Here is a 27,150-nt window from a genome sequence, read left to right as displayed (position 1 = left end):
ACGGCTGGTTTTAAGGCTCAGTTTCTGAATACAGGCTGTGTGCATTTCTCTGTGGACTGAGGCTTTGATACTTTCACAGTATTAATATAGAACCTAGACCTGCTTTATAATCACAAACACATGGACATCTGCCTTTAGACTGGGTGGAGCTTTAAATGTCCTTTTGATCTGTAGCATTTTTTTCTTGGTTTGTCTGATCTAGTGCAGGATCATCTCAAACAGAAGGGTGGGGGCTCTTAGACTGACGATACTTCCTTATATGGACAAAAGTATCACATGATGTAATAATTAAAATGACAAGAAGTAAAACAACAGTGACATTTTACAAATGAGTTAGACCATGTTTTGAGTCAGGGTTTGTTCCAACAGGATGTACTCTGTAGGTGACTGCTGATGATTGACAGATTCATGTTTATGATGCTGAATTTGTTTCATCCCTTCACAGACTAACTGCAGTTCTCAAATTCTTGATCCATCACTACAGCTCAGGAAACTGGAGGCAACATTTTCATCTCAGAATATGTTTAGACCAGGTAAGATGATGACTGTGATGTAATATGATGTACTGAATGCCAATCACTGCCTGATGAAAAATACAATATGAAAATGTCCCACCAAAGTTAGTTAACTTATAGTAAATTACAGTTTACACAACAGACTTTATCAAGAAATCTAATATCAACACTCTGAACTCTGTGCAATCAGCCTCAACTCTGTGTTGTAAGGAAATTATGAAACACAAATCAAAGTCAGGCAAAGTTAAGAACCAATTCTTTATTTAAAGAAAAACACAAGCACATAGAAAACATTTAGTGCAGTGAAGGAAGCTGTCGATAGGAGGCACTGTAACACCCCCAACCTCTACTACCGTCTGACTGGACACTTCAGTGGTTGTAGATGTGAGTCTAATTAGGAAAACCCACATACATATGAAGAAGTTACACTACTGTATGGAAAAGAACTAAGTATAAAATATAATATATGGATATTAGGAAATAAATATAGAATGTAAACATAGAAGGAAATAAAAATGATTGAAAACAATAACCACAGTAACCATTAAGAGTAAATTTCAGAAAGAAAAATAGACAAAAGCATTTTAAATAACTGAGTAAAACAATGTTCAGCAGAATAACTGAGAAGGGATCTGTCAGAACACGGCCTTCAGCTGAGCGCAGGTGATGTCAATGTTCAGGTCCCGTGATGATGCCAGGGTCAGGCCGGATACAACAGGAAACAGATGACTGACAGACGGACAGACACACACACCCCACCCCACATAAGGATTGGGCCCCCCCAAAACAAGTAAAAACAGTTGACACATTTATATATTCTTCTTACCTGTAATTGTAAACATAACAATGTATTTCCCATATTTGTGCGGCTGAAATTGTATCTTGTGATACGGTGAACTGTGGACTGAACCGTTTCCTTCCCTTGACACTAGTTGTCTGTCTGGCTCGTGTGTCGCACAGACACTGTTAGCTCTTTACACTACTACACTTTACTCTAATTTACACTTCACTTTCTTTACTTCCTTCAGAGTTTCTTAATTTGATTGTGCCAAGTAGCTACAGATGAACACTAGTGTTAGTTTGTTTCTACTTTAGCCTTAAGTTACATTTCAGCTAACTAATGTTGGCTAGTTTTTTAACTTTAGGATTAAGTTATACTTTAGCCAACTAATGTGAGCTAGTTTCCAACTTTTGCCTTAAGTTATAGTTTAGCTCGCTAATGTTCTAACTTTAGCCTTAAATTATAATTTAGCTAACTAATATTAGGAAGTTTCCTACTTTTGCCTTAAGTTATAGTTTAGCTAACTAATGTTCTAAGTTTATCCCTAAATTATTATTTAGCTAACTGTAATTGTTAGCTAGATTTATCTTAAGCCTTAATTTACAGTTTAGCCAACTAATGTAAGATAACTGATAATATACTTTCATTTCCAGTGTTGGTTTGACATTTCATTACCAGTATAAAATGTCATATATAATCAAGTTTAGTTTTTATTTGAGTTTTTACAGTATGACCTTGAACTGCACTGTCGTGCATCAGCTCCAGTACACTGCGCTCATTTAAGACCTGTGGGATTATTGTTGAAATGCTTGTAAGAGTCACACCAGTCTGATGTATGTGAGAAAGAATGTTTGAAGAAAATCCATTAGAAAATTGTTTAGTGCTCCTTTAAAAACAAAACAAAGTCTTTTTGCATTTACAGTAGACATATTTAATATGCATCATCGCTTCCTAACAATTCTTCATCATCATAATTACTGTTTCATTACCTTATTCGTTTCAGCAGCAGTGTTTCACAGTTATCATCCAACCCAAAGCAAAAGAAGAGGTCATGAAATATAATTCAAACAGATCAGTCAGAAAAAACTCATGCACATTCTTTACCAATGTGGAATACAGCATGGCAGGCCTGGACATCAGCCTGCTCCTGCTGATTCACCTGGCGCTGTTACTAAGATAGACTGGATAAAAACAGTAGTAGCATTATTCACAAGTACAGTAAGTTTCTTTTGCCGTCATGTTCTCTGGTAGTGATATGACGTATGAAATGCATAGAGAAAGTGGTGATTCTCATCATTACTAAGATTAAAACTTTACTAAGATTTAAACCTGTAAACTGCATAAGTACACTGTCACCCGGGCTTCAGAGATAATTGTGCTTTTATACCTTCAGGGTTTGTGTCATGACTCTATCACAGGCTCACACACCTGAACGTTCTGCTCTTATAGAACTGCACCTGTCTGATGACTTAGGTGTGTTCATACCGAACTCAGAGGCCAGTTTTATTAGTGACCCTACAGAGTGTACAGATGCTAACGGTAAGATAGCTAGCAGTGTCTGCAGAAGCACAACATCAAAGCTACAGGCGCATAACCTGCTGAAATCTGGCATCTTCATACATTAAACATCTTTATCATGGAATCACAGCAACTCTGTGTGTCATGTGTGGTCATATGACTCCTACATACCTGTAACATCTGATCAGGTCTACACCTGAGGAGCTCATCTAAAACAGACAATTCTCTAAAACCTGTTCTATAAACTATGAACCAGTTCAGAGGCTGCATCTGAAGTCTGACCGTCACAGCGGCGTGACCTGGTCGTCCCGTTTCAAATGCATCCTTCCTTTCCTATCCCAGGATTCACTGCGCTGGTCATGAAAATAATCTGTCGGTGAACAGCACAGAGGATCAGCTGTTAATGTCAGTGATGTGTTTCAGCTCGGTTCAACAGTAACGGTACAACTGTTAAAACCAAGGACCTGGAAACCTCAAGTTACATGTGAAGAAAGCTTATACGATTTTACGGTTGCTAGGTGACGAGGTAAGGGCGGGAACAGCTGGTGACCAGACGGTCTCAGTTTCAGTTTAGCCTTCACGGTCTACGACGGCGACAAAGGGCCACACCTTCATCGACTGTGGCCCCTGGACTGGGACACGGCTATGATCTCTTGTTTACCTGTGTGTCAGTTTTGCATGTTCTCTAACATTGTTTTGTCACCTGTTGTAGTTTGAACAAAGCAGAGAGCAGCAGGTCAGGACCATCACGTCACATCAGGTCTCCCCCTGAGCCAAGCTCGGGTTAGGGTTAGCAGCTAGCTGTTTCTCAGCTGCTGATTAGCCGCGACTAAATATCTAAATGCAGAAACCTTGAATGAAGTGATCTATAGATTTATCTGAAAGTGGATCATATGAAAGAGTGACCACCCCATGTATACCTGTGTGTGTGTGTGTGTCTGTCATAGGTTACTTTTGGGGACTAGAGTCCAGTCTATTGAGGACAGTTTCTCCAACTGGAGATAAACTGAATTGTGGGTCAGTGTGTGAGCTGGAGGTTTGGTTGTAGTTATGGTGGTGTTAATGGTAATTAAAGATTTTCCTCTGATTACTTTCATGAACTGAAGTCATGTCCATGTCCACTCACGTGTCATATGCACACCTGTCACCTGTAAAACTGGCCTCAGTGTGAACACACCTCGACACTAATGCTATCAGCTGATGAGTGATGTGGAGTGATGTAACTCCACCGTCGTCTTCTGTTGTTTTTGGTAAAGTCTTCATTTTGAGGCGATGAACAATAAATCAGGCACCTTTAACAAACCATGGACGTGTCCATTAGAAATTTGAGGCATCCACCAGTAACAAAGTGAGAGACATCTGTTGGGGAGTCATCATGCTGTAGTGCATTTCCCAATGCTTATAAAAAAAATTCATGAGAAAATAACTGAGTAACTTTTCTGTTAAAAATCAAAAATACAATAATTACTGATATACAATATACCTTTAAAAACATTTGGTGCGCCAAACACAGCACAGCAGTACATTACTAAGTACAGTACAGAAATCCAGAGGATGATGAAGCCACTGTGTGGACCTTCAGACAACCATCATGGACTTCATGATGTATGTGATACACCTAAATTACTAATCTTCTGATGCCTTCTCTTTCAAATACATATTGCCCAAACAGAAGAGGAGGCAGGCACCCTGAGGTGTACAAAACATGATACATACACAAGTTGTGATGCATGTTTGAGACTCATCAGTTTTGGTTTTCTTATTTAAAAAAGGAAACATGGTCTCAGATGACAAAAATCATTCAATTATAGCAGGAAGAGATGAAAGCTGAAGGCTTTGGAGTTTCTTATTGCTCTCTACTCCCTCCCTCACTGCCTCTGCACACAACAGTTTTGTTCTGTTTATCTGTGGAAACTGTTTATTTAAATCTTCCATCCATCCATTTTTCTTTATCCAGGGTTGGTTCATGGTGGCAGCAGAGTGGTCCAGACGTCTCTCTCCAGCTCCTCCTGGGGGATCCTGAGGTGTTCCCAGGCCAGATGGGACATGTAATCCCTGCAGTGAGTTCTGGGTCTACCCCGGGGTCTTCTCCCAGCTGCCCAGAGAACCTCTGGAGGAAGGTGTCCAGGAGGATCCTGACCAGATGTCTGAACCACCTCAGCTGGCTCCTTTCACCATGAAGGAGCAGGGACTCTACTCCGAGCTCCCTGATGTCAGATCTCCTCACTGTCTCTCAGGCTGAGTCCAGACACCTGCAGAGGAAACTCATTTCAGCCTCGTGAATCCAGATCTCATTCTTTTGGTCTCTACTCGGAGCTCGTGACCACAGGTGAGGTGAACGAAGATCGACTGGTACATCGAGAGCTTTACTGCACATTGCTGCCCTGATCTGTCTGTCAAGCTCCTGCTCCATTTAACCGTGAAAAAAATTTTGAATCTGTCAGATTAATTTGCCTCATCTTTGCTGTGTTTTTCTAGAGATGGTACAAAAGCAACAAAAGTTCAGGTTTTTCTGTTTGGGTTCCTTAGTTGCTGGAACTGTTGGGAGAAATGACAGCTTTGCTCGTGTGAAACAGTCGTGCAACTGAAAATGAAAAGTTTGAGCACCAGAGTAAAGATCAGTGTCTCAACCTGCTGCTAGATGAGGATTTACATTACACACTGCAGATGATTAAATCAGTATTTAAATCATGTATTTTTAACAATACTGGCACCTGTAGTCATACATGCTACATGTCCATCCACCACCTCCACCTTCTCTCTTGCTACATAGAGGTCACACTCTATCTTTCACTGGCACTGAATCATTACTGAATCATGTGATGCAGGATCAAATGTAAACAATGGATTATGGACTGAATTCACAGGGTGAATGTGCTCAGGAAATCTGTTGTCATAGTTTTACTCGTTATCAGGTGTTTTACTGCACATGAAAAATAACAATCATCTACTAGTTTAAAAGTAATGTCTTCAAAACTGATGAGCCTCAGGTTTAATGAATGGCACTAAGAGAATGGATAATCCAGCTGTTGTAATCAAAGTGTGAGTGATGGCACTGCATAAACACAGAGGAGGAGGAGCGAGGAGATGAAAGAGGAGGAAAACAGAGTCACAGAGTTTCTCCTTTCACCTGCTCATTGTTATTGAGTCCTGGTGAGGGCTTACTCTTCATGCCCTCAGTGCCCCCCCGTGACGTCTCCTGGAAAAAGAGGTGGGGCATCCACACAGACATGATGATCCGCTTGTACTCCCTGCGGAAGTTCTGGTTCAGCAGGCCGTAGATGATCGCGTTAAGGCAACTGTTGAAGTAAGCCATGAAGTAGCTGACCACGAACAGCCACTCTGGGATGCGAGGTGCCACAGCCTCAGGGTTGATAGCAACAGCAAGCCCGATGAAGTTGAGCGGCGCCCAACAAATAGCAAACAGCACGAACACCACAAACATGGTGATGAAGTTCCTCAGGTCACTGGGCTTGATGCGAGGACGGACCTCTGACCTTACCTTCCGTCTCACCTGAATGACTAGGATCCAGATGCGCAGGTAGCAGAAGGTGACCACAGCGATGGGGACGAAGAAGTGGATGACCACCACAGTGATGGTGTAGGATGTGCTGACCGTCTGCGCAAACGTGCACGAGTAGACGCGTGGGTCGTACCGTAGTGAGCCGACGAAGAAGTTGGGTACAATGGCTACGACGGTGAGCAGCCAGATGAGCGCCACCAGCAGCAGCGTGTTGCGGTAGCTGTACAGCTTGTCGTAGCTGAAGCTGTGGCAGATGTAACAGTAGCGGTTGATGGCGATGCCTGTTATGTTGAAGATGGAGCCAATGACGCTCAAGCCCATCAGGAAACCGCTCACCTGAGACAGACAGACAGGAAGTGTTGGAGTAAATTACACCACAAAATACTTGTTAATTGTACTAATTGTCTAAAAACTGAGCTTTGTCATTTACAGGGACGTTCAGACTGTGGTCAGGTGGTTCCTCTTTAGAACCTGAACTCTCACTTTATCAACACTGACTGGTACTGACATCAGCCCCTCCTGTGGTCCTCTACCTGAGGCTCCTCCTGTTTTTACCTGTTAAAGTGAGATTTTCTTTAACTGAGCTGAAGGTCAAAGGTCACACAGACTGTACACACTGTAGAAATAGGATCAAGGGTTAGCATTAGCAGCATTAGATATTCAGTCATGGCTCACCTTGCACTGGGTCTCACCTAGTGACCAGCCGTCATGGAAGATGGCGTACAACACCAGAGGGTAGGGGTAGAACGCCACCACCAGGTCAGCGAAGGCCAGACTCACCACAAAGACATTTCCTGTGAAGGACAGGAGAGGAAACAATGTGACAACCTGCAGCAGGTGTATACATGGCCACACCTCACAGCTGATCTGAACCTCTGTTCTCTAGTGGATCTGTTGTTCAGTGTCTCCGCTGTAAGCAAAATCATTTCCTCATATAAGCAGGAGCAAAAAGATAAAGATGCACAAACTGGAGAAACGGGTGACAGAGTGTTTATGTTAGTATCAACAGTCTAATTATCTGGATAAACATTTATTAAAAGTCCATGTTTTACTCTTCTTCTGTGTTTTATCTGAAGTGTTGATCTCCATCAGAAGATATATCTGTGGTTTTAAGAACCAAAAACCATCTCAGTGTAGTTTTACATCTCCTCTCTCAGGCTTCTCTCAGGTCAGTCAGCCAATCAGAAGAGAGGCTCTGAGCCTCTGATTGCTTTGTTGTGACATCACAAAGTTGCAGAAGTCCTGACGGCTGGTTTTAAGGCTCAGTTTCTGAATACAGGCTGTGTGCATTTCTCTGTGGACTGAGGCTTTGATACTTTCACAGTATTAATATAGAAGCTAGACCTGCTTTATAATCACAAACACATGGACATCTACCTTTAGACTGTGTGGACCTTGAACATTTGATCTGTATCTGATCATTGGCACCTGATCATGGGTCTTTGCATTGACACACCATTAATAAGAGTTTCATTTATTCACATTGTAATTGTACAAAGGTCATTTATGAGGGAGTTCAAGAAGAATTTAGTTCCTGAGTTGACAAGAAGAGTCAGATGGAGTCATGAGTGTTTAACTGTGGATCCCAGAGGACCTGTTAAAACTTAAAGGTTCCATATTGTCTAAATTGTGCTGCTGTCAGGTTAATGTGTTGTTATCTAACTCCACCTGTGTGAGTCTGTGTGAGTCTAACTGCACCTGCACAGTGTGATGCATGCTCCTGCACATTTCACAAACATGGTCACAGGAGATGAAACTATAAATGACTGTTGACTAAAATGTTACTGAGAGATTGAGACTGATGCCTGTGCTCAAACCACCAACACACACTTCCACACACTTACAGACACACAACACCATTAAAATCAAAGCTTGACACCCAGTAACCAAACAGTCCTCCTGATGTGGAGGAGATGAAACTGTCAGGAGCTGTTGGTGACACCAGCATGACACGACACACGACCAGTTAGACCGACTGGTTCCATTTGAACCGTCACTAACCTGTAACTTGTTACATTATAACAGATGAACTCTAAACTAACAACTGAGCCTGAAGCGTCTGCAGAGACTGATGATTTCTGTTGGTTCAGTTATCACAGGACTAAAAGTTCCTGTGCTCTGCTCTGATCTTTGAACACAGCAGCTCTGATATGTGGTGGTGAATTCTGATATTGTGGCAGTTTGAAGCTAAAAGCTGATAGATCCTAAAGACTGAACATTTTCTGAATTCATTCATACTCTGTCGGCCGGATGGATAGCTGTGGCGGGCGGGACGTGGCCCGCAGGCTGTCGGGTGACAGTCATTGTGTTTAAGTGTTGGCCACTTTAAAATCTTGAATTTACAATGAACAACAAATTTTACATTTACATCAATATACTTCTGAGCAAAAGACAGACCTGTGTTGTTGCATAAGCTGATAACTCACATTGTCTGGAGCTTGTGTTTAGAAGGCATGAGGAGAAACTAAAAATCTCAACCTTTTCCAACTCATCACCACTTGAAGAAAAGTCTGTCTGCCCACATCTGACGCTGTAACAATATGGAGGACAAATAATATGTTCTCAGAGCACTTTTTATTTTCTAACGATCAAACATTCAGGACTGAACTGAAACAGAAGCTCATCTGATCATGAGACAGTGTTTAACAAGCACATGATGTGGTGCAGCAGCGACACAGGTTCTTATCACAGTGATCACATAACAGTGAAGGAGTTTTCAAACATTTGTTATATTTTTAAAGATCATTCACTGTGAAACATTTAAAAAACATTTTTTCTATTTATGTGTTTTTTTAATAAATAAATCTTTCCATTCTTCTGCAAACAACAACACTTGTAATACCTTCGCAGCCCACCAGTGGGCCCCGGCACAAAGGCAAGGAACCACTGACCCAGAGGGCCACATGAAGCTGGAGGACCTATTTAAACTGAGGTGGTGGTGCACGCCACCCTCTTGTGGCCGAAGTGAGTATTACGAACACAACACAACAAACACACACACACACACACACATACAAAACAAAAAAACAGAAAAACAAACAGCTATGTAGAACTGATTACAGCTGAAAATACAAGAGGATCAGTCAAGTCCATTTATTTTATACATCTAGAAACAGGAAGTGCTTTGCAGAGAAATGTAAAGTACAAATAAAGAATTAAAGGAGACAATCGTACAGATGAATCAGTGTTTGTGGGACAAACGACTGTAAAGAGATGGAAGAGGATCAACATCAGAGGAGACAGTTGATCCACGTGGAGCGATGAGGGACACACACAGACACAGACAGAGAGACAGACACAGATACAGACACAGACAGAGACACAGACACAGACAGAGAGACAGACACAGATACAGATACAGACACAGACAGACACAGACACAGGCAGGAGGCTCTCAGGGTCACTACAGGTCACATATTTAGAGCTTTCTCTGACAAACGGCTGCAGAGTCTGACTCTGGTTCAGTGTTGCTGAGATGCTGAGAAACACCTGAGAGGCTGTGACAGTCTGTGCTGTCGCCGTGGGAACGTCTCCCTGACCCTCAGATGCAACATGGCAGACAGACCTGCCACAACCCGCTGATGGCGCCGCTGAGGACGACCGACCACACATCGCTGTGACTCAGTGGAGTCGCTGGCTCTGCCTCTGTTAAAGGTAGATGTCTCCTGAGCTGCCATCGCTGTCAGGGTCACGTGACCACACCCCCATGAATGAACTGATTTACTGTTCATTATTATTGATAACACCATTACCTACACAGCTGTTCCTGGTCTCTCTCTCTCTCTTCTCTCCTCTCTCCTCCCCCCACCCCCTCTTTTTTATCTTCTCCTAAACCCAACCGGTCGAGGCAGACCCCCCCCCACCCTGAGCCTGGTTCTGTTGGAGGTTTCTTCCTGTTAAAGGGAGTTTTTCCTCCCCCCTGTCGCCAAGCGCTGCTCTTTGTGGGAACTGTTGGGTTTTTCTCTGTAACAAAGTAAGGTCTTGACCTGACCCTGTAAAGTGCCTTGAGATAATGTAGATTATGATTTGGCGCTATACAAATAAAATTGAATTGAATTGAATTTATAGGTTTACAACAAACTATTTCACTTTACAAGCTCAAGATCTTTTTGACCCTAATCTGAGCCCGTACTGATTTCAGCCTGAGGTCAGTTTGTAACCTGTAACCTAACTCTCCAACCAGTCCTTCAACCAGTCCTTCAACCAGTCCACTGACCAGTCCACTGACCAGTCCTCCAGTCTGACCAACCATCAACCCTCTGATACGACCCACAGCAGTGTCTCCTAACACCCCTACGGCGACAGGCGTACCAGACCATGGTTGTCATGGTGACAATATTAAACACACTGACTGCACAGAGAGTATGGGTCATAATAACCTGCTGTCAGACGACCTCTGACCTCGTTTGTTATAGGACAGTCTCTGCAGGTTCTCACCTCATGACCTTCGTCTGTCTTTACTGTGGTTCACAGCTGATGAATATCAACCGTTCATGAGCTCCCTCTGAAAAACATGTTTCATATGTCTGTGCATATGAAGCTTTTATGACATATTGCGTAAGATTTTATGTAATATTCATGCGCTGACATCAGCAGTGACATCACTGGTGTTCATTAACGGGGCTGTTAAGTTGATCTCTGTGAGAGTATTGGATGATTAGTGCTCTCCACAGCAGAAGGAGGTCCTCCACAGTGTGTCATCATCTGAAGGGCCACTCAGATGTCTCTCCCCCTGTTTCCTGTCTGCGTCCTCATTACAGAAAAAAACAGCTGAAAAAGAAAAGGTTCAGAGCGGCAGCTGCATGGTGGCGTCTGCTGAGAGGAAGACGAGGCAGAGCGAACCACTTCAGCCTCTCTGACCCTGAACATTGTTATTTAGATTTCTCACTCACTTTCATAGATGAATATGTTTTAGGTTCATTCAGCTTCATGCAGCTTTTACCAACTCCTGCTTGTCTTAGTCTGGCGGTGAAGATACAGGAGAAGAAGAAGAAGACAGACAGTTTGGGAACAAACCTCCAGATTAGATGAAGGGTAAAATTATTGGCTCACTTCCTGCTGGAACTGCTTGTCTACACAGTTTTCCTCCACAATAGGGGGGTGGGGGTGGGGGTGGGGTTTGAGGTTGAAAAATATAGCACACCAACACACCTGAATACACATCACATGACTGTTGACCCACACTGAGCATGTGCGAGCAGGTGTAAACAGGAAGCAGGTTGTCTCCTCTCAGTTGCTTAGTTCCAGTAAATCCTCTGAAGGAGTTACAGCAGAGACAGTTGTAGAGTTCAAATCCAGAACTGAGCTGAACAACAGCTGCTGCAGAGACAACAAGGTCAGTAACACTTTCATTCATTCTCCATGTTGTTTCACCACTGGTAGTCCAGGCTGATAAGAGCCAATCAGGAGCCACCGAGGGCGTCTACATCATCGTTTCCAAAGGTCTCTGTTTGTGTCTGTCCAGACTACAACACAACCTGGAGGTTTAGACTAAAACGGGTCCAGTTTCTGAGAGTCTCTGTTTTAGAGGCTGAAGACTCTGGAGGAGAGTGGACGGAGGAGGAAACAGAGAAGAGCTGAGAGCTGCAGTTCCTCTAACAACCACTAGAGTCTGGCTCCAGCAGTGAGTCAGTCCCCACAGACTCCCATGTTCAAATGTCTTTACAGCAGAAAGAAACATGTTTACAGCCTGGTACAGAAACTGTTCTGGTCTCTAGAGATCATTTCCTCCTTCATGACACCTGTACGGCTGAATTTATACAACTCACCTGTTCACATTTTATTAAGCACTAAAGTTATGGAGAATTGAGGGCGTGGCCTGTTTGAGTGATGGGTTGTTGCTGTCACATTTAGCTAGCTGCTAGCTCTCGGCTCAGCGTCGGCTCAGCTGACTGTGTTTGTGATGTTGGTTCTTCAGTTAATTTACAGTCTGTGCAGTTGTGTCCCTTTCAGTTGACTTCCTGTTTCCCACCTGTCTGACTGCTCACGTTTCTTCACCTGTTGGACTTTGTTGGGTCACTGTTACAGTTTTCTCAGACTTCTGACATCACACTGTAAAATGATGTCATAACTGATCAGACCAGCGCAGCTCACATCAACAAGGTTACAGCTCAGGCAGCAATGGATTCTCCCATCTCGCTTTTTGAACGTTGCATTTATGCTAATGGAGGCTCCTGAGTGCTCCTGTTAACTGGGGCTGGGAGGAAGCACCATCACAGTGTGGGGGGGTTAATTGCAGCCATTTGTCAGTGAGGATGGTCGGTGTGCCGGAGCCATTAAAAGTGAGTCATACATCAGAGGAGCAAACACGATGTTAGCGCGTTGTGCTCCGGGGCTGCAGAGGTGCCTGATACAATGCACAGGAGACTGTGCACCTGAGGCATGTGGGGGTTTAATGCTGACATCCTGCCCCCCTCAGCACATAAATGTCTGTGTGACCTACAGTGTCCTTCTCACCCCCCCACATACCCTCCACACGCTATTATAAAACCCCCCTCTCCCTCTCTTTCTCCCCAGTTACCTCATCTGTCTCCTCCCATTTCATTCTTCCCTCCCATCCCTCATTCTCTCTACTATCACGTTCTTTATTAGAACTTCTCCCCCATCCCCCAGTTCCATTTGAACCAGCCATCCAGAGACCAGATCCTCGTTACGGAGGCCAGTTGTTCAGGAGATGAGGCTCTCCTTCAACACCTCTGCTGGCAGGGACGACTCTGAATGACGAAGCTCACCGCTGATTGATGGTGACAGTCAAGTACAGGGAAGGAGAGGAGGAAGAGGAGGAGGAGGAGGAGGAGGAGGAGGAGGAGGAGGAGGAGGAGGGTGGGGGGCTGTGTGTGTGTGTGTGTGTGTGTGTGTGTGTGTGTGTGGGGGGGGGGGGGGGGGGGGGGGGGGTGGATGTGATGGAAACATGGGGGGAGGGACAGGAGAACAAAGGAGGGGAAACATCCAGAGCTATGATGGTTTCAATACATGTGATGCTGCGTCCACATCAAAGCTTGTGCTGAGACTGCACAGTGACACATACACACACACACACACAAAACACCTCACATCTCTGAGTTTTACTATTCCCTCTTTGTGTTTCATCCTTTCTCCTCCATCCATCACCTGGAATCAGTCAAGGTCTTCAAGGATATTCCAGGCCCTTCACTGTGTATTGTGGGAGATAAGACTGTGTCCTGATTCAGGGGCCACATCCTTCAGAGGACCCGGTTTACGAAGGTGTGGCCCTTTGTAGCTGCTGTAGACCGCGAACTGAAACGAGACGGTCTTGTCTACAGTGTCCACCCTCACCGAACCTGTTGCCTTGACAACACATAACTTTTATTCACAAAATGTTTACATTAGTTATTTTTAACTGTGATCCTCAGTCTTGTTTCCTGTCATTACTGGAGTGCAGTGAATCTTGGGAAATGTTAGATCCTTCATTGTCCAGGCACATTTGATGCAGGACTGGGAAACAGCTCAGGAGCACAGAGAAAGAGGAGGGATCGGCCACGATGCTGCAGATGAAGAGGCAGGACGGAGATGAGCCTGTGTCATCAGTTAATGAGGAAATTAGCACTGACAGGACAAATGTATCCGTCACTTCTGATTGGTTCCAGCAAAATAAACCCCACCCCCAAATTAAGTCAAAATCCCCCCTATCCTCACCACATCCTCATAAAACTGACTGATCTGAAATTGAAAAAAGTCAAAACTAATTAAAAGTCCTGAACCATTTTAACGTCGTCTCAGGTGAGTGTCGCCTGTTAAAACTGTCTTTTCTCCTTCAACAGGATCTGAAACCCGAACGTCAAGAACTTTATGGAAAATGTAAAGTTTAAAAACAAAGGTTAAAGGTTCATTTGTACTTTGGTTTATGCTGCAAAACAGCTGCTGTAACATTTTATGTTTCTTTTTGCTGAGCGGAGATTTCTCTGTTTCCATGGCAACGCTCGTCCATCAGAGGTGTTGGGGTGCAATCAGCTGCATAGTTGTGTGTTTTCTAGGTCACATGAGGGGTTGTGTGTTTCATCAGTTTGTGTCTTCTTCTTCTAAAGCAGGACAGCCAGTGATACATCTGCAGCAGCCTCAGACTGGAGCGCAGCACGACCGCCGACCACGCGGCGTGACGCAGGACGTGAAGACGGGTTTGTCGTCTAAAGGCACAGGTGCGAGTTGTCAGCCGCAGGGGTTGTTGTCAAGGTCTGGACTTTGTTGTCAAGTGTTGTGTGTTGCATGTGTGGTGAGGTGTCGCGCCTGTCGTCAGCAGCTGGGTGTGTGTCTGTGTGCGTCTGGTGGATCAACATGACGGCAGCTGCCTCCTTCAGATAAATAAACGTCAGGGGAATCCACTGAATCACGTTAGGTTAGTGCGGCGCAGAGGGAGGAGACAGCAGCTGGGGATGATTCTAAACAATCAGCTGTTCAGTCCTCACATCAACTGATCCGTTAACACAACACTGATGAGGTTCTGCTGAGATCCACCTGATCCACACAGGTCACATTTACCTGAGTGGACTCTACAGGTAAAACTTTTACAGTTTTCAGACCTGTTTATTCAGTTAGTCTGTGTTTCCTGAGTGAAAACGATTTTGAACACATTCACCATCAGTAAACCTCAATGTTCATCTTCATGTTGTCCACAGTGGACGTTGATGGAAGCAGAGAGACTTCAGAGTGAATTAACTTTTATTGTCATGTGCACAACAAGAGGAAAAGTGAGAGATGTGATTGGACCCCATCATGATGTCATCATGTGATAAAAGGGGGGTGACCAGATTCACTTCCACGTCAGCCTCGTCTTTACAGAGCGAAGTGTCTCTGTCTGACACAGAATAAAAGCCAACTGCTTCAGCATCAGGGACACGGAACAGGACAGAGACTAATTACACTGAACCTCAGCTTCCTGTCACACACTGCAGACACATCCATCTCCCGGCAGGTAGAGAGGACACCTGCAGTGACCCTGGGCTGTCTGTTGTCATGGACATCACTGTTAAGAGACAACCTGCTGCATCCTCGGAGGGGGGGGGGGGGGGGGGGGGGGCAAGGCATCGACAAGCAGATTTGAGACGAAGCCAAAAGCTTCTGTTCTCACTGAAAAGTCAGGAACAGTCCAACAGTAACTTCTCCTCATCCTCAGGAGCTGTGACATCATGAGCGGATTGATTTTACCTTCGAGGACACAACGTCATGCAGAGCGAACAACCTGGCAGAGGCTAAATTAACAGTCAGGGTCTCCGTGGTTGACCTTCACACTTCGTTCTTTTTTCCACAGAGTAAAAATAACTGGTCACTGTTCCAGATGTGTAGCAACAGAAAACCTGAGGACTGATCTCATCCCTCAAACAAACAGAACAACGGAGGAGATGTTGTGTATTTTGGTCTCACATGGCTACTGTACTCATGGATGCATTACTGAATGGCCCCACCAAGAACAGGCCCGAGGGCCCGAAAACTCAGGGGGGAACCACAGCCTGTCTGCTGGTCTCACTGTGGTTATTACATAAACTGTTAACGTTGTGTTGGTGTTTAATTGACACCTGAATGTGACATTAATATTCTCTATGAAGTAAATTGATAATTCACTTTGTGTCCATGTCTCTTATATATCATTATATAAATCAGAGACTCACACAGTCACATGAAGACCAGACCAGATCAGATCAGACCAGACCAGACCTGATCAGACCAGAACTGATCAGACCAGATCAGACCAGACCAGATCACAGAAGAGGTCCCACTGAAAATGTCTCCTGTCAGATGATTGACTGAGGCTCTTCACACATTATTAACACACAACCTGGTAAAATAAGTCTTCTACATTATGAACAGAAGCAGAGCTGTGTTTCTTTTGAGTCATGATGACTTTGTGTTCACAGTATTAAACTTATTAGGATTAAAACAACACAGTCACTGCCTCAGTGTCAGAGCGGCTCTGATGCGCTGACCTCAGACCAGCGTTCACAGCTGGAGCTCGCTGCACTCGCTGCTGCTATTAATAGAAGCTGTGAGTGCTGTTTGAAAGCCATACGGAGGGAGAGGGAGAGAACGTGAGTGTTTCTTATCTCCCTCTGAAGCTTAAGCCATTATTTTGCTGTGGTAGGAGAACAGACCTGGGATCAGCAGGCCACCTGCCTCTGGAGGGAATCAATTACTAAAGCATAAAATAATTAAAGTGATGAATGAATCCAAAGGTAAAAGATCTTTCTACATCTCTTCAAATTAAACATGGTGTCCACTCCAACAAGAACAATTAACTGAGTGAAGTCACTTCAGGTCGTATCACTCATTACTGCACAGACTCAGTCAGAGAACAGCTGGTGAACATAGTGAAGCTTTTAGCTGCTAAAGAGACGGACGCTTCCCTCAGGAGCTGGAGGAGACCAAACATCAACCTCCTGAAACCTGAAGCTGAAGGCTGCAGTTCCTCTAATGACCACCAGAGTCTGGCTCCAGCAGTGAGTCAGTCCCCAGAGACTCCCATGTTCAAATGTCCAACTTTACAGCAGAAAGAAACATGTTTACAGTCTGGTACAAACTAGGAGCCCCCCCCCCCAGTTCATCCTCGTGTCCAAGTGACCATTTGTGTCGACATGTTACTGAGACATCATGTCCACAACAACAAACCTCCTCAGGTGGACCCTGTCAGCTGGGCCTGTTCCAGTCAGGAAGCATCTGACCTCTGTCAGACTCCGTCATTTAAATTCAGTTTTCTCTCCTCAGTTGTCTCTCAACGCTTCATACCAACAACCTGACCACATAATCTTAGCAGAGAGGAGGTTCACAGGCAGGAGGGATGGATGAAGAATCCAGAGAGGACGAGGAGGAGGAGGAGGAGGACAATGAGCATTTCAGAAAGTTTTCACTGCACAGCCCAACAGTGATCTGAGAGAACGAGAGAGAAAGATTCACAGGTCATCTGAGGCTGCTCTCTCTCTCTCTCCCTCTCCCTCTCTGACCTCTGACCTCTACAGAGGTCAATGTAAAGGCAGATTAGAGTTATATAATCTGAACGTTTCCTCCTTGTTTCAAAGCTGCAGACTCGGACATGTCTCCCTCAGATCTGTTCACTCGTGGACATGGACACGAACTTTTACACGTGTTCACGTCCATCAACAGATTCAATTTTGTGACTGTTTCACAAACAAATACTGTGAGAGTGAGTTGGGAATAAACACTGATCTGAGCACAGTAACTCTGAAAAGCAACACAAGCAGCAGTTCTATCAATTATAGATGCTCGCCGACATCCTCTCAGGTATTAATAGAGAGACACTGTCAATTCCTTCTGATGCTTAATATAGACTGTGCTGGTTCTCTCATGGCGGGGGCAGCGCTGGCGGGGCTCTGGGGTACTCTGCTGCTGGTGCAGAATCCTCATTATGGTTTTCAAAAGTGTGAGGAACATCCCAGTTTCCTGGTGTGAACGGGATCTGTGATGGATTCAGGCTGACTGGGACGTCATGAGAGTCTCCAGGTCTCAGTCCTGTTGAACTATGGGAGACTGATAGACCTCAGGAGCTGGTTCCACCATCAGGGAACCACAGACCACAACAGTCTGGACTGAGACTGTCAGTGTGCAGGGAGGGTCCAGGAGCTGGGTGGAGGTCTGAGTCAGCAACAAGTGGCCTGCACAGAGCCCGACCTTCACCTCATCCAGCACCTCGGGGATGGAGGTCAGTGCTGGACCTCACTAATACTGTTGTGGCTGGATTGGAGCTAATCCCTGCAGCCAGGCTCCAACATCTGGTGGAACACCATGGTGTTGGACTGACAAGCTCAACATCTGGGTGTAATGTTGGTGTTTCCTGTACTGTTAATGGTGTTTGATGGTTTCTGAATTTACCCCTCCACACAAAAAGGGCAAAAAGATGAAGGAGACAGAGACAGATGCAGACAAAAGCAGAGAGACGGAGATAATCTGTGAAGAGATGATGAGACTCTCTCTCTCTCTCTCTCTCTCTCTCTCTCTCTCTCTCTGTCTCTCTCTCTGTCTCTCTCTGTCTGTCTCTCTCGCTCTCTCTCTCTCTGTCTCTGGATAACTTGTATCAAAGCTCTCTCATCCATTGTGCCTCAGGAGCCCCCTCTCTCCCTCTATACTTCTCTCTAATTGGCTCCTTTTCATTAGCTGTGGGATTTCTGAGGCTCTTTGGAACTACACTCCCCTATCTGCTGATTGGCCACCTGGACCACAGGGGGGCCATGGGTAACCTTTATTATTCATTGTCCTGTTGTAAAATCTGAGATCTGTTATTCCTTAGTTAGTCCTCGTTAGTCTGTGTTTAATACAAAACTCGACCAGATGAACTGTATTAGATAACCAACAGTGAAGTGAGACATCACTAGGGCTGGGTACCGAACTTCGGTTCTTTTAAGGCACCGACCGAAATGCTTCGGTAGTACCAAATATCAAAACATGCCTTGTCTTTCTGTGCCAAGTTTCGGTACCCAGAGGTTAATCACGTGATCAAGAACTGATCATGCTACCCTCGATTAGCTGTATTAACGTTACACTCTGCGGCATGCAGGATCAGATTTTAAGAAGTGAAATGGTGTAAGGATCCACTGAACTGATTCTGTCCTGTGACAGAATGCATGCAGTCATTGTAGGCTGCCATTTCTGGATGAGGACACAGATCTAGGACTAGTTCAAATGGGCCATGATTTCGAGGCACCCAGGGGCCCGCCCGGCCTGAACCTGATGGAACGCTGGAGCTGCACTAAGCACTGCGTCACAGTTCGGAGAGCACAGATACCCTCACTGATATAAACGGAGCAGAGACACCTGTCTGTTCAACACAAAACAACTCAACAGCACAGTTGCATCTGCGCTGAGCTCTGCCTGACTCAAGCAGCTGATCTATGGGGTAATACAGCGGCATAAACTCAGGAACTCAGACAGTTTAAATAAAAAATGGCTGAAGCAGAGCTTTTCTGACCTTTAGTGCCCAGACGCTGCATAAAAATGGATCCCACTCTTCCCATGATGCAACTCAACAGCGTCTCTTCAACCTGCCCCAAATGTTCTTCACACTTTCCCCTGTTTTCTTCAGGCAGACCTGTGGAAATGTGTAGCCTCCAAACCCATGGTGAGATACTCCTGATGTCTGTTCCTCAGTCTGTGGGGTTGAGGAATTAAAAACCTTCCTTGGGGCAATAAACAGTGTCTCCTCCATCCTTCACATGAAGAATGGTGTGTGCATCGTAAATTCCTCCTGCAGCTGACGTTGAATAATAACAACAACACAGAATGGCTTCGGGAGCAAACTCACAACTGGGTCACACTTGAGAGTTTGTGGCTTATTCAGTTCAGCCTCTCAAGTGCAATTTAAGCCGAGGATCCACAATGACATGGTTTGTGAAGCCACACAGGGCCCCTGCAGAATTATGCCAACAAATCTCGAGGATGTCAATTCAGATGGAACTAATTCTACCTGAGGATATTTTTTCTGGCCATTTTGCAGTTAGTCAAAGAGGCGGGATTTTTACAGAAGTAATGATTTCTTACATAGCAGATTTGGACAGGGCTAGAATTACAGACATGTCCCAGTCACAATTACTATCCTTAATCCTCTCCTTAAACTGACAGGGTAGCCGACAAACTGACAGCTTGATTCTTGGATTATTTGGCAGAACTACGACTGGAGTGTCATCAAGCAGTGGATCCCTCAAATTTTAAAGCTCCATCCAGTCTAAAGGTAGATGTCCATGTGTTTGTGATTATAAAGCAGGTCTAGGTTCTATATTAATACTGTGAAAGTATCAAAGCCTCAGTCCACAGAGAAATGTACACAGCCTGTATTCAGAAACTGAGCCTTAAAACCAGCCGTCAGGACTTCTGGAACTTTGTGATGTCACAACAAAGCAGTCACCGTCCTCAGCCACGCCCCAAGCCCCGCCCACCTGGACCCAGCAGACTGTTTACCTGAGATCTGCTATATTTTTATTGGATCACTCTGCAAACAGTCAGCCAATCAGAAGTCACTAAGTCAGACTGCTTTCTACATTATAAACATGAACCCTTTCCAACCTGCAGTTTGTCAGGTGAATTTTCATGTTGTCTGCTCCCTAAAATAAAAACACAACTAAGAGAGACACACTTTAAATGCGTTCACACACACTGGTTAACAGTAGTGACGATGGTTCACAGTCAGTTTATGAATCATATGAACCATTTCTGTGTGAACACCAGTAACTGAATCTGTCTCTCAGCCGGTGTTTGACTGACACACAGTTGGCTCCTGTTCATTGTATTGACCCAGCTTCACATTTATTATTAAAACTCTCAGCAATGAACCAACACATCTGAACCTGTATGAATCAAAACCTTAAACCTTTAGCTTCAGGCTAAACAAGCTAGCACCTGAACCAAACATGCTAACACATTATTCAATCACATTATATAATCTATAGACCTGATACAAACGACCACAGTCAGCAGCAGCAGAGACTTTGGGGTGCGTTCACACCACTGCCAAACACAACTGACAGAAACCTTTTCAAAACTGTCGTCCTCAACCTGATCCTGAACCAAAACAGGAGAATGTTCAAATTATTTTCCAAGACAAAATTATATTTTCCAGGACATTGTACTTTTTCTCTCATTTTCCATGTGTTTGGTCAAGTGGTCGAGCGTTATCCAGGTTTTCCAGGATGTGTGTGAGCCTTGACTTCAGTCCCTCAGTTAAACCAGCTGCATCATCCAGGCTCAAATCTTCAGTCCTGAACTGTGACATACAGGTGAGACCTTCAACCTGCTGGAGGCGTGGCCTAACTGAGCCTACAGACACTGGATCTCATGGAAACTGATCCATTTCACAGACAAGTTCATTGAGACAGTGGCAGATGAGGCTCAGTGAGTGAAGCAGAGCAGCAGCATCTCTGCAGGATCTTCACTGAGACTTAATCTCATTCATTCATTCATTCATCTCTGCTCATTCACATGTGGAGACGGTTTCATGTTGTCAGGCTCTCACTGAGGTTCACCTCTGGATGTCATTTCTCTGCAGAGCCACATGAAGCCTCTGTTGTTTACACACACACACACACACACACACACACACACAGACACACACACACACACACACACACACACAGACAGACACACAGACACACACACACACACACACACACACACACACACAGACAGACACACAGACACACACACACACACACACACACACACACACACAGACAGACACACAGACAGACACACAGACACACAGACAGACACACACAGACACACACACACACAGACAGACACACACACACACACACACACACACACACACACACACTACCTGGTAAAACAATGGCTTTCAGCTTCTTACCCGCATTCCGTAATTTACGGTTCCTCAGCACCGACACGATGACCAGCAGGTTTCCCAGGACGTCCACCACCGTGGTGAAGATCAGCACGCTGGCCAGCGCCGTCACTGCCCATGCAGGACGCTCTGCCCCCCGGCTCGGCTCCGGCCCGTGTTCCGTCCGGTTCTTCAGCAGCGAGTCGTCCTCCGGCGTGTCCATAGCCTCTGTCCCGCCCCTCCCTCACACCCCGCGGCCGGTGTGACAGATCGCTGGCATGCCGCTGCTTCACTGTGGCAGTCCTCAGTCCGTCCCTCAGTTTCCGCGGGTTCTCGTTGCACTGTCACAGCGTCCGGCCGCGTAACCTGCGCCAAAGTCCGGAGCCGCCTCCGCCGCGCCGCTGCCAGTCCCCCCGGAGCGAGCCGGCCCGCAGAGACCCATAGACGACGCGGGGACCCTGGATGTTGGGAGCAGGGATGCGCCGCCCCACACGTCCTATTCTCTCACCTCCTCTGTCTCTCCTCTGCTCCTCTGCTCTGCCTCTCAGACACATCTCCGTCCCCTCTCCGCTCCTCTCACCCCCGCCCCCCCTCTGCTCTGTTGTCTGTGGGACTGAGCCTCCTCTGGCCTCCGCTGCTGTCTCCACAGCCCCCGTGTGGTGCGCACTGCTCGGCTGGTGCTCACTGTGGTGGCCCGCGTTTGTTTTCGGATCCTAGTTCCAGTTAGTGTCACCTGTCATCACTAATTAAACTGATTAAAGTTTGGATGAGCAAACACAGACCTGTACTGCCTCTTCATCATCACCATCACCATCACCATCACCTCATCAGAAGATACCTTCTGATTCCACAGGTAACCTCACAGGTGTGTCCCTGCTACTGTCTCTGATCTTCTCTACATTTCACTGTCTCACTAAATCTAAATCTTATTATAAATGACTGAGAACACTGCTGCGCCTCCTCTCAGTCACACTACTTTATTTCTCTTCAGGTGGGACTCACTTCAACACATCTCCTCTGGTTTAGGATTTTTAAAAGTGTATATAAATTAAGTCTGATAGATTGTTTGATTGATTAAATTCTATAATGGAGTTAAATCAACTAATCCTCCAACATCCATCAACCCTCTGATAGGTGTACCTGCCTTCATCACCATGGTTACTATGATGGAAAAGATGGTGATCTGGGTTAAAATAAGAACTTCCCCAACGATTTATTAATATGAATAATACTAATTGTTACTGTTATTAACTTTCATTAACACTATTTTTATATCAGTAGCAGTATTATGGTTAACACTAAGGCAGATGGCCGCCCACCCTGAGCCTGGTTCTTAAAGGAAGTTCCTCCTTGCCGCTGTTGCCACGTGCTGCTCTCATGGGAACTGTTGAGTCTCTTTCTTATACTTTAAAGAGAAGGTCCAGACCTCCTCTATTCAGAAAGTGTCTCTGGTGCTATATAAATAAAATCTGACTTGACTTGACGATCTTTGTTGTCATGGTTACAATAACAACAACAAACGGTCATGGATCACAGAAACAACATAAGCTGCTCCTGTCACATGGGAATCGAACACCGCTCTCCTGGGTCATATTCATCCATCCACCCCAACCTCCTCCTGACGTGGACTCTGTCGCTCTATAAACTACGTCACCGCACTTTTCCCTTTGCTCCTGTCATCGTCACTACGACCACTAGATGTTGCCTAGCAACAGAACCTAACTGTGGGTCATAGTAACCTGCTGACAGACGACCTCTGACCTCATTTGTTACAGTCTGACAGAGTCCTTGTAGAGTTAAAGGCTCCATGGTAAAGAACTTTCTGTCGCCATGGCGCCGCGGAAGCTGCCTCGGTGTGTTGGTGCGCACTTTTTCACCTTATTTTCTTTGTAAACCCAGTTTTCTGCCTTGGTTTCCGGAGCTCTTTCACCAGAGAAGAGCTCATTAATATCAGAGAAACAGCTCCAGAGGATTTTTTTCCTACTTTTCTCGACTCACCTGTGGAATTATTGGACACTTTGGTCAGAGGTCACTGACCGTCGCTCTCGCAGTGAAACGCCGGAGGAGAGGAAAACGTGCTGGTGCGCATGCGCGTCTCCGCCGGCGCGGACTCCGCACACCGCTCCCAGGTATCTTTCTCTCCAACGTGCGTTCACTGCCCAACAAGCTGGATGAACTTCAGCTACTGGTGCAGAAGAACAGAGACTTTTCCTCATCTGCCGTTCTGTGCTTCACAGAGACGTGGCTGTGTGGATCGATCCGGACTCTGCGCTGGAGCTGGCCGGCTTCCAGCTCTTCAGAGCGGATCGCGACACAGAGCTGTCCGGCAAAACCAAAGGTGGAGGAATCTGCTTTTATGCAAACAGTGGCTGGTGCAGAGACGTGACAGTGATCCTGCAGCACTGTTCTCCTGACCTGGAGACTTTCATCATAAACTGCAGGCCCTTCTACTCCCCCCGTGAGTTCACCTCAATCATCCTGGTCGGTGTTTACATCCCACCACAGGCCACAGCAGATACTGTGTGTGGAGCGGACCAACCCGGACTCCGTAGTTATTGTCCTTGGTGATTTTAACAAAGGGAACCTCAGCCACGAACTGCCCAAATACAGACAGTTTGTTAATTGCCCGACCAGAGAGGGGAACACTCTGGACCACTGTTACACCACAATCAGTGGTGCTTATCACGCCGTCCCCCGGGCTGCACTGGGCCACTCTGACCATGTCATGGTCCACCTGATTCCCACATACAGGCAGAAACTAAAACTGTGTAAACCTGTTGTGAGGACATGGAAGCAGTGGAGCAGTGAAGCCATAGAGGATCTGCGGGCATGTTTGGACTGCACTGACTGGGAGGTGTTCAGGACTGCTTCCAACAGTCTGGATGAGTTCACAGAGGCTGTGACGTCATACATCAGCTTCTGTGAGGACTGTTGTATCCCATCATGCACCAGGGTGAGTTATAACAATGACAAACCCTGGTTCACAGCTAAGCTCAGTCAGCTCAGGAGGCAAAAGAGGAAGCTTTCAGGAGCAGGGACAGGGACAGGTTTAAAGAGTCCAAGTACAGGTTTAGCAAAGCGGTGAGAGAAGCTAAACGTCTGTACTCTGAGAAACTTCAGCTCCAGTTCTCAGCCAACGACTCTGCTTCTGTCTGGAAAGGGCTCAGAAAGATCACAAACTACAAACCTAAACCCCCCCACTCCATTAATGACTTCCGTCTGGCCAACGATCTGAATGAGTTCTACTGCCGCTTTGAAAGACAGTGGGACAAGCCTGACACTAACCTCCACATCAGAGCCACATCAGAACCCTCCTCCTCCCCTACCAAAGGAACGTCTCTCTCTATCCTGGAGAGAGATGTCAACAGGCTTTTTAAGAAGCAGAACCCCCGCAAAGCAGCCGGTCCTGACTCTGTCTCTCCATCATCCCTGAAGCACTGTGCTGATCAGCTGTCTCCAGTGTTCACGGACATCTTCAACACCTCACTGGAGACCTGCCACGTGCCAGCCTGCTTCAAATCCTCCACCATCATCCCTGTACCCAAAAAACCAAGGCCCACAGGACTAAATGACTACAGACCCGTTGCCCTGACCTCTGTGGTCATGAAATCATTTGAGCGCCTTGTCCTGTCCCATCTCAAATCCATCACTGACCCACTCCTGGACCCCCTGCAGTTCGCTTACAGAGCCAACAGGTCTGTAGACGACGTCGTCAACATGGCTCTCCACTTCATCCTCCAGCACCTGGACTCCTCAGGGACCTATGCCAGGATCCTGTTTGTGGACTTCAGCTCTGCCTTCAACACCATCATCCCGGCTCTGCTGCAGGACAAGCTCTCCCAGCTGAGCGTGCCTGACTCCACCTGCAGGTGGATCACCGACTTCCTGTCTGACAGGAGGCAGCACGTGAAGCTAGGAAAGCACGTGTCTGACTCCCAGACCATCAGCACTGGATCCCCACAAGGCTGCGTTCTTTCTCCTCTGCTCTTCTCCCTGTACACCAACACCTGCGCCTCCAGCCATCAGTCTGTCAAGCTCCTGAAGTTTGCAGACGACACCACTCTCATTGGACTCATCTCTGATGGCGATGAGTCTGCCTACAGGTGGGAGACTGAGCGTCTGGTGACCTGGTGCAGGCAGAACAACCTAGAGCTAAACGCTCTGAAGACAGTGGAAATGATAGTGGACTTCAGGAAGAGCCCAGCCCCACCCACCCCCATCACCCTGTGTGACTCCCCCGTGGCTACCGTGGAGCATTTTCGCTTCTTGGGAACCACCATCACACAGGATCTCAAATGGGAGCTGAACATCAGCTCCCTCATCAAAAAAGCTCAGCAGAGGATGTATTTCCTGAGGCAATTGAAGAAGTTCAACCTGCCAAGGACTATGATGGTGAACTTCTACACCTCCATCATTGAGTCCATCCTCACCTCCTCCATCACCATCTGGTACGCTGCTGCCACGGAGAGGGACAATAACAGACTGCAGTGTATCATCCACTCTGCTGAGAAGGTGATTGGCTGCAATCTTCCGTCCCTCCAGGACCTGTACACCTCAAGGACTCTGAGGCGTACAGGGAAGATTGTAGCTGACTCCTCCCACCCTGGACACAAACTCTTTGAGACACTCCCCTCTGGCAGGAGGCTGCGGTCCTTCAGGACCAAAACCTCTCGCCACAAAAATAGCTTCTTCCCATCTGCTATTAGCCTCATCAACAAGGCCAGAGAGCCCCACTGTTGCTGATCAATTGCACCAATCACTAGAAAAAATTCCTTGTATGTGAAAACATACTTGGCAATAAAACTGATTCTGATTCTGATTCTGATTCTGAAAATACTTCAAATTTAAAAAGTAGAACTTTAACACAACTGAATCTATTATATTCAGCAGCCTCAGGTTTGAATTCCAGTTCATCTTTAACAGCACTGAGCTCAAATATCGACCAAACTCAGAAATGACTCAACAGAGTCAAAGATTAAATGCATTTATACACTGTACTGGACTTCTTGACCACTCAAAGCCCTTCACACTATAAAGCCTCATTCATCCTTTCACACATTCTTCTTTCTATACACACAGCACTTTTCTACCACACACACACACACACACACACACACACACTGATTTAACATCAGCAGTTTTGAGTTCAGTATCTTGCACAAGGACACTTCAACATGCAGAGCAGAGGATCTGAGAATCAAACCAACCTCCTGATTGGTGGACGGCCTGCTGAGGTCAGGTCGGACATCTTCCTGTTGTCTCTGCTGCCAAATACAGAGCGTTATAGTTCAACTGTACCGTACCTACTTCTTCATAATCTGGAACCAAACCTGAAGCTGATTCTGTTACTAAACCCTGAAGCATCTCTAACTTCTGCCCATGTTTCCCTGTGTAATAATCACACACCTGTTTCTGACTTACCTGTCCTGTCGAAGGTCCTTGAAAGACAGGAAATGATCGGCTGTAGGAGTTCCTGAGTGGTGATAACATCCGGCCCCGTCTGCTGCTCTTTTTATCGACC

General features: G+C 45.9%; 1 protein-coding gene across 3 annotated transcripts; it reads right to left on the bottom strand.

Moving 5' to 3' along the window:
* Positions 1-749: 749 nt before the first annotated feature.
* mtnr1ba (melatonin receptor type 1Ba) lies at positions 750-23,615 on the bottom strand. 3 transcript variants are annotated; one of them, XR_011687055.1, is made up of 5 exons: positions 21,657-23,615; positions 7,013-7,131; positions 6,821-6,892; positions 1,342-6,673; positions 750-1,244 (listed from the first exon to the last, which is right to left on the bottom strand). XR_011687055.1 is itself a non-coding variant. In XM_071471810.1 (4 exons), exons 1-4 carry the CDS (start codon positions 21,850-21,852, stop codon positions 5,924-5,926), a joined length of 1,137 nt encoding a protein of 378 aa, XP_071327911.1. In that variant the 5' UTR covers positions 21,853-23,615; the 3' UTR covers positions 750-5,923. The 3 variants fall into 3 exon arrangements, 2 of the variants coding, with proteins under 2 accessions (XP_071327911.1, XP_071327912.1); XM_071471810.1 differs by having other exon boundaries at positions 750-6,673; XM_071471811.1 differs by lacking the exon at positions 6,821-6,892 and having other exon boundaries at positions 750-6,673.
* Between the last annotated feature and the right edge of the window lie 3,535 nt (positions 23,616-27,150).

This window comes from Trachinotus anak, unplaced genomic scaffold (genome assembly GCF_046630095.1).
Source record: "Trachinotus anak isolate AG129_WGS33_773 ecotype Australia unplaced genomic scaffold, CSIRO_AGI_Tana_v1 ptg000034l, whole genome shotgun sequence".
Lineage (NCBI taxonomy): Eukaryota > Metazoa > Chordata > Actinopteri > Carangiformes > Carangidae > Trachinotus > Trachinotus anak.
The sequence above is the reverse complement of the archived record's forward strand: the minus strand, read 5'-3'. Positions and strand labels throughout refer to the sequence as shown.

Coding starts and splice junctions, on each gene's coding strand:
- mtnr1ba (XM_071471810.1), bottom strand. CDS start 21,852: ATGGACACGCCGGAGGACGACTCGCTGCTGAAGAACCGGACGGAACAC. Junction 7,132..21,656: donor CCGTAAATTACGGAATGCGG/GTAAGAAGCTGA, acceptor TGTCCTTCACAG/GAAATGTCTTTGTGGTGAGT. Junction 6,674..6,820: donor TACCAGTCAGTGTTGATAAA/GTGAGAGTTCAG, acceptor TGTCTGTCTCAG/GTGAGCGGTTTCCTGATGGG.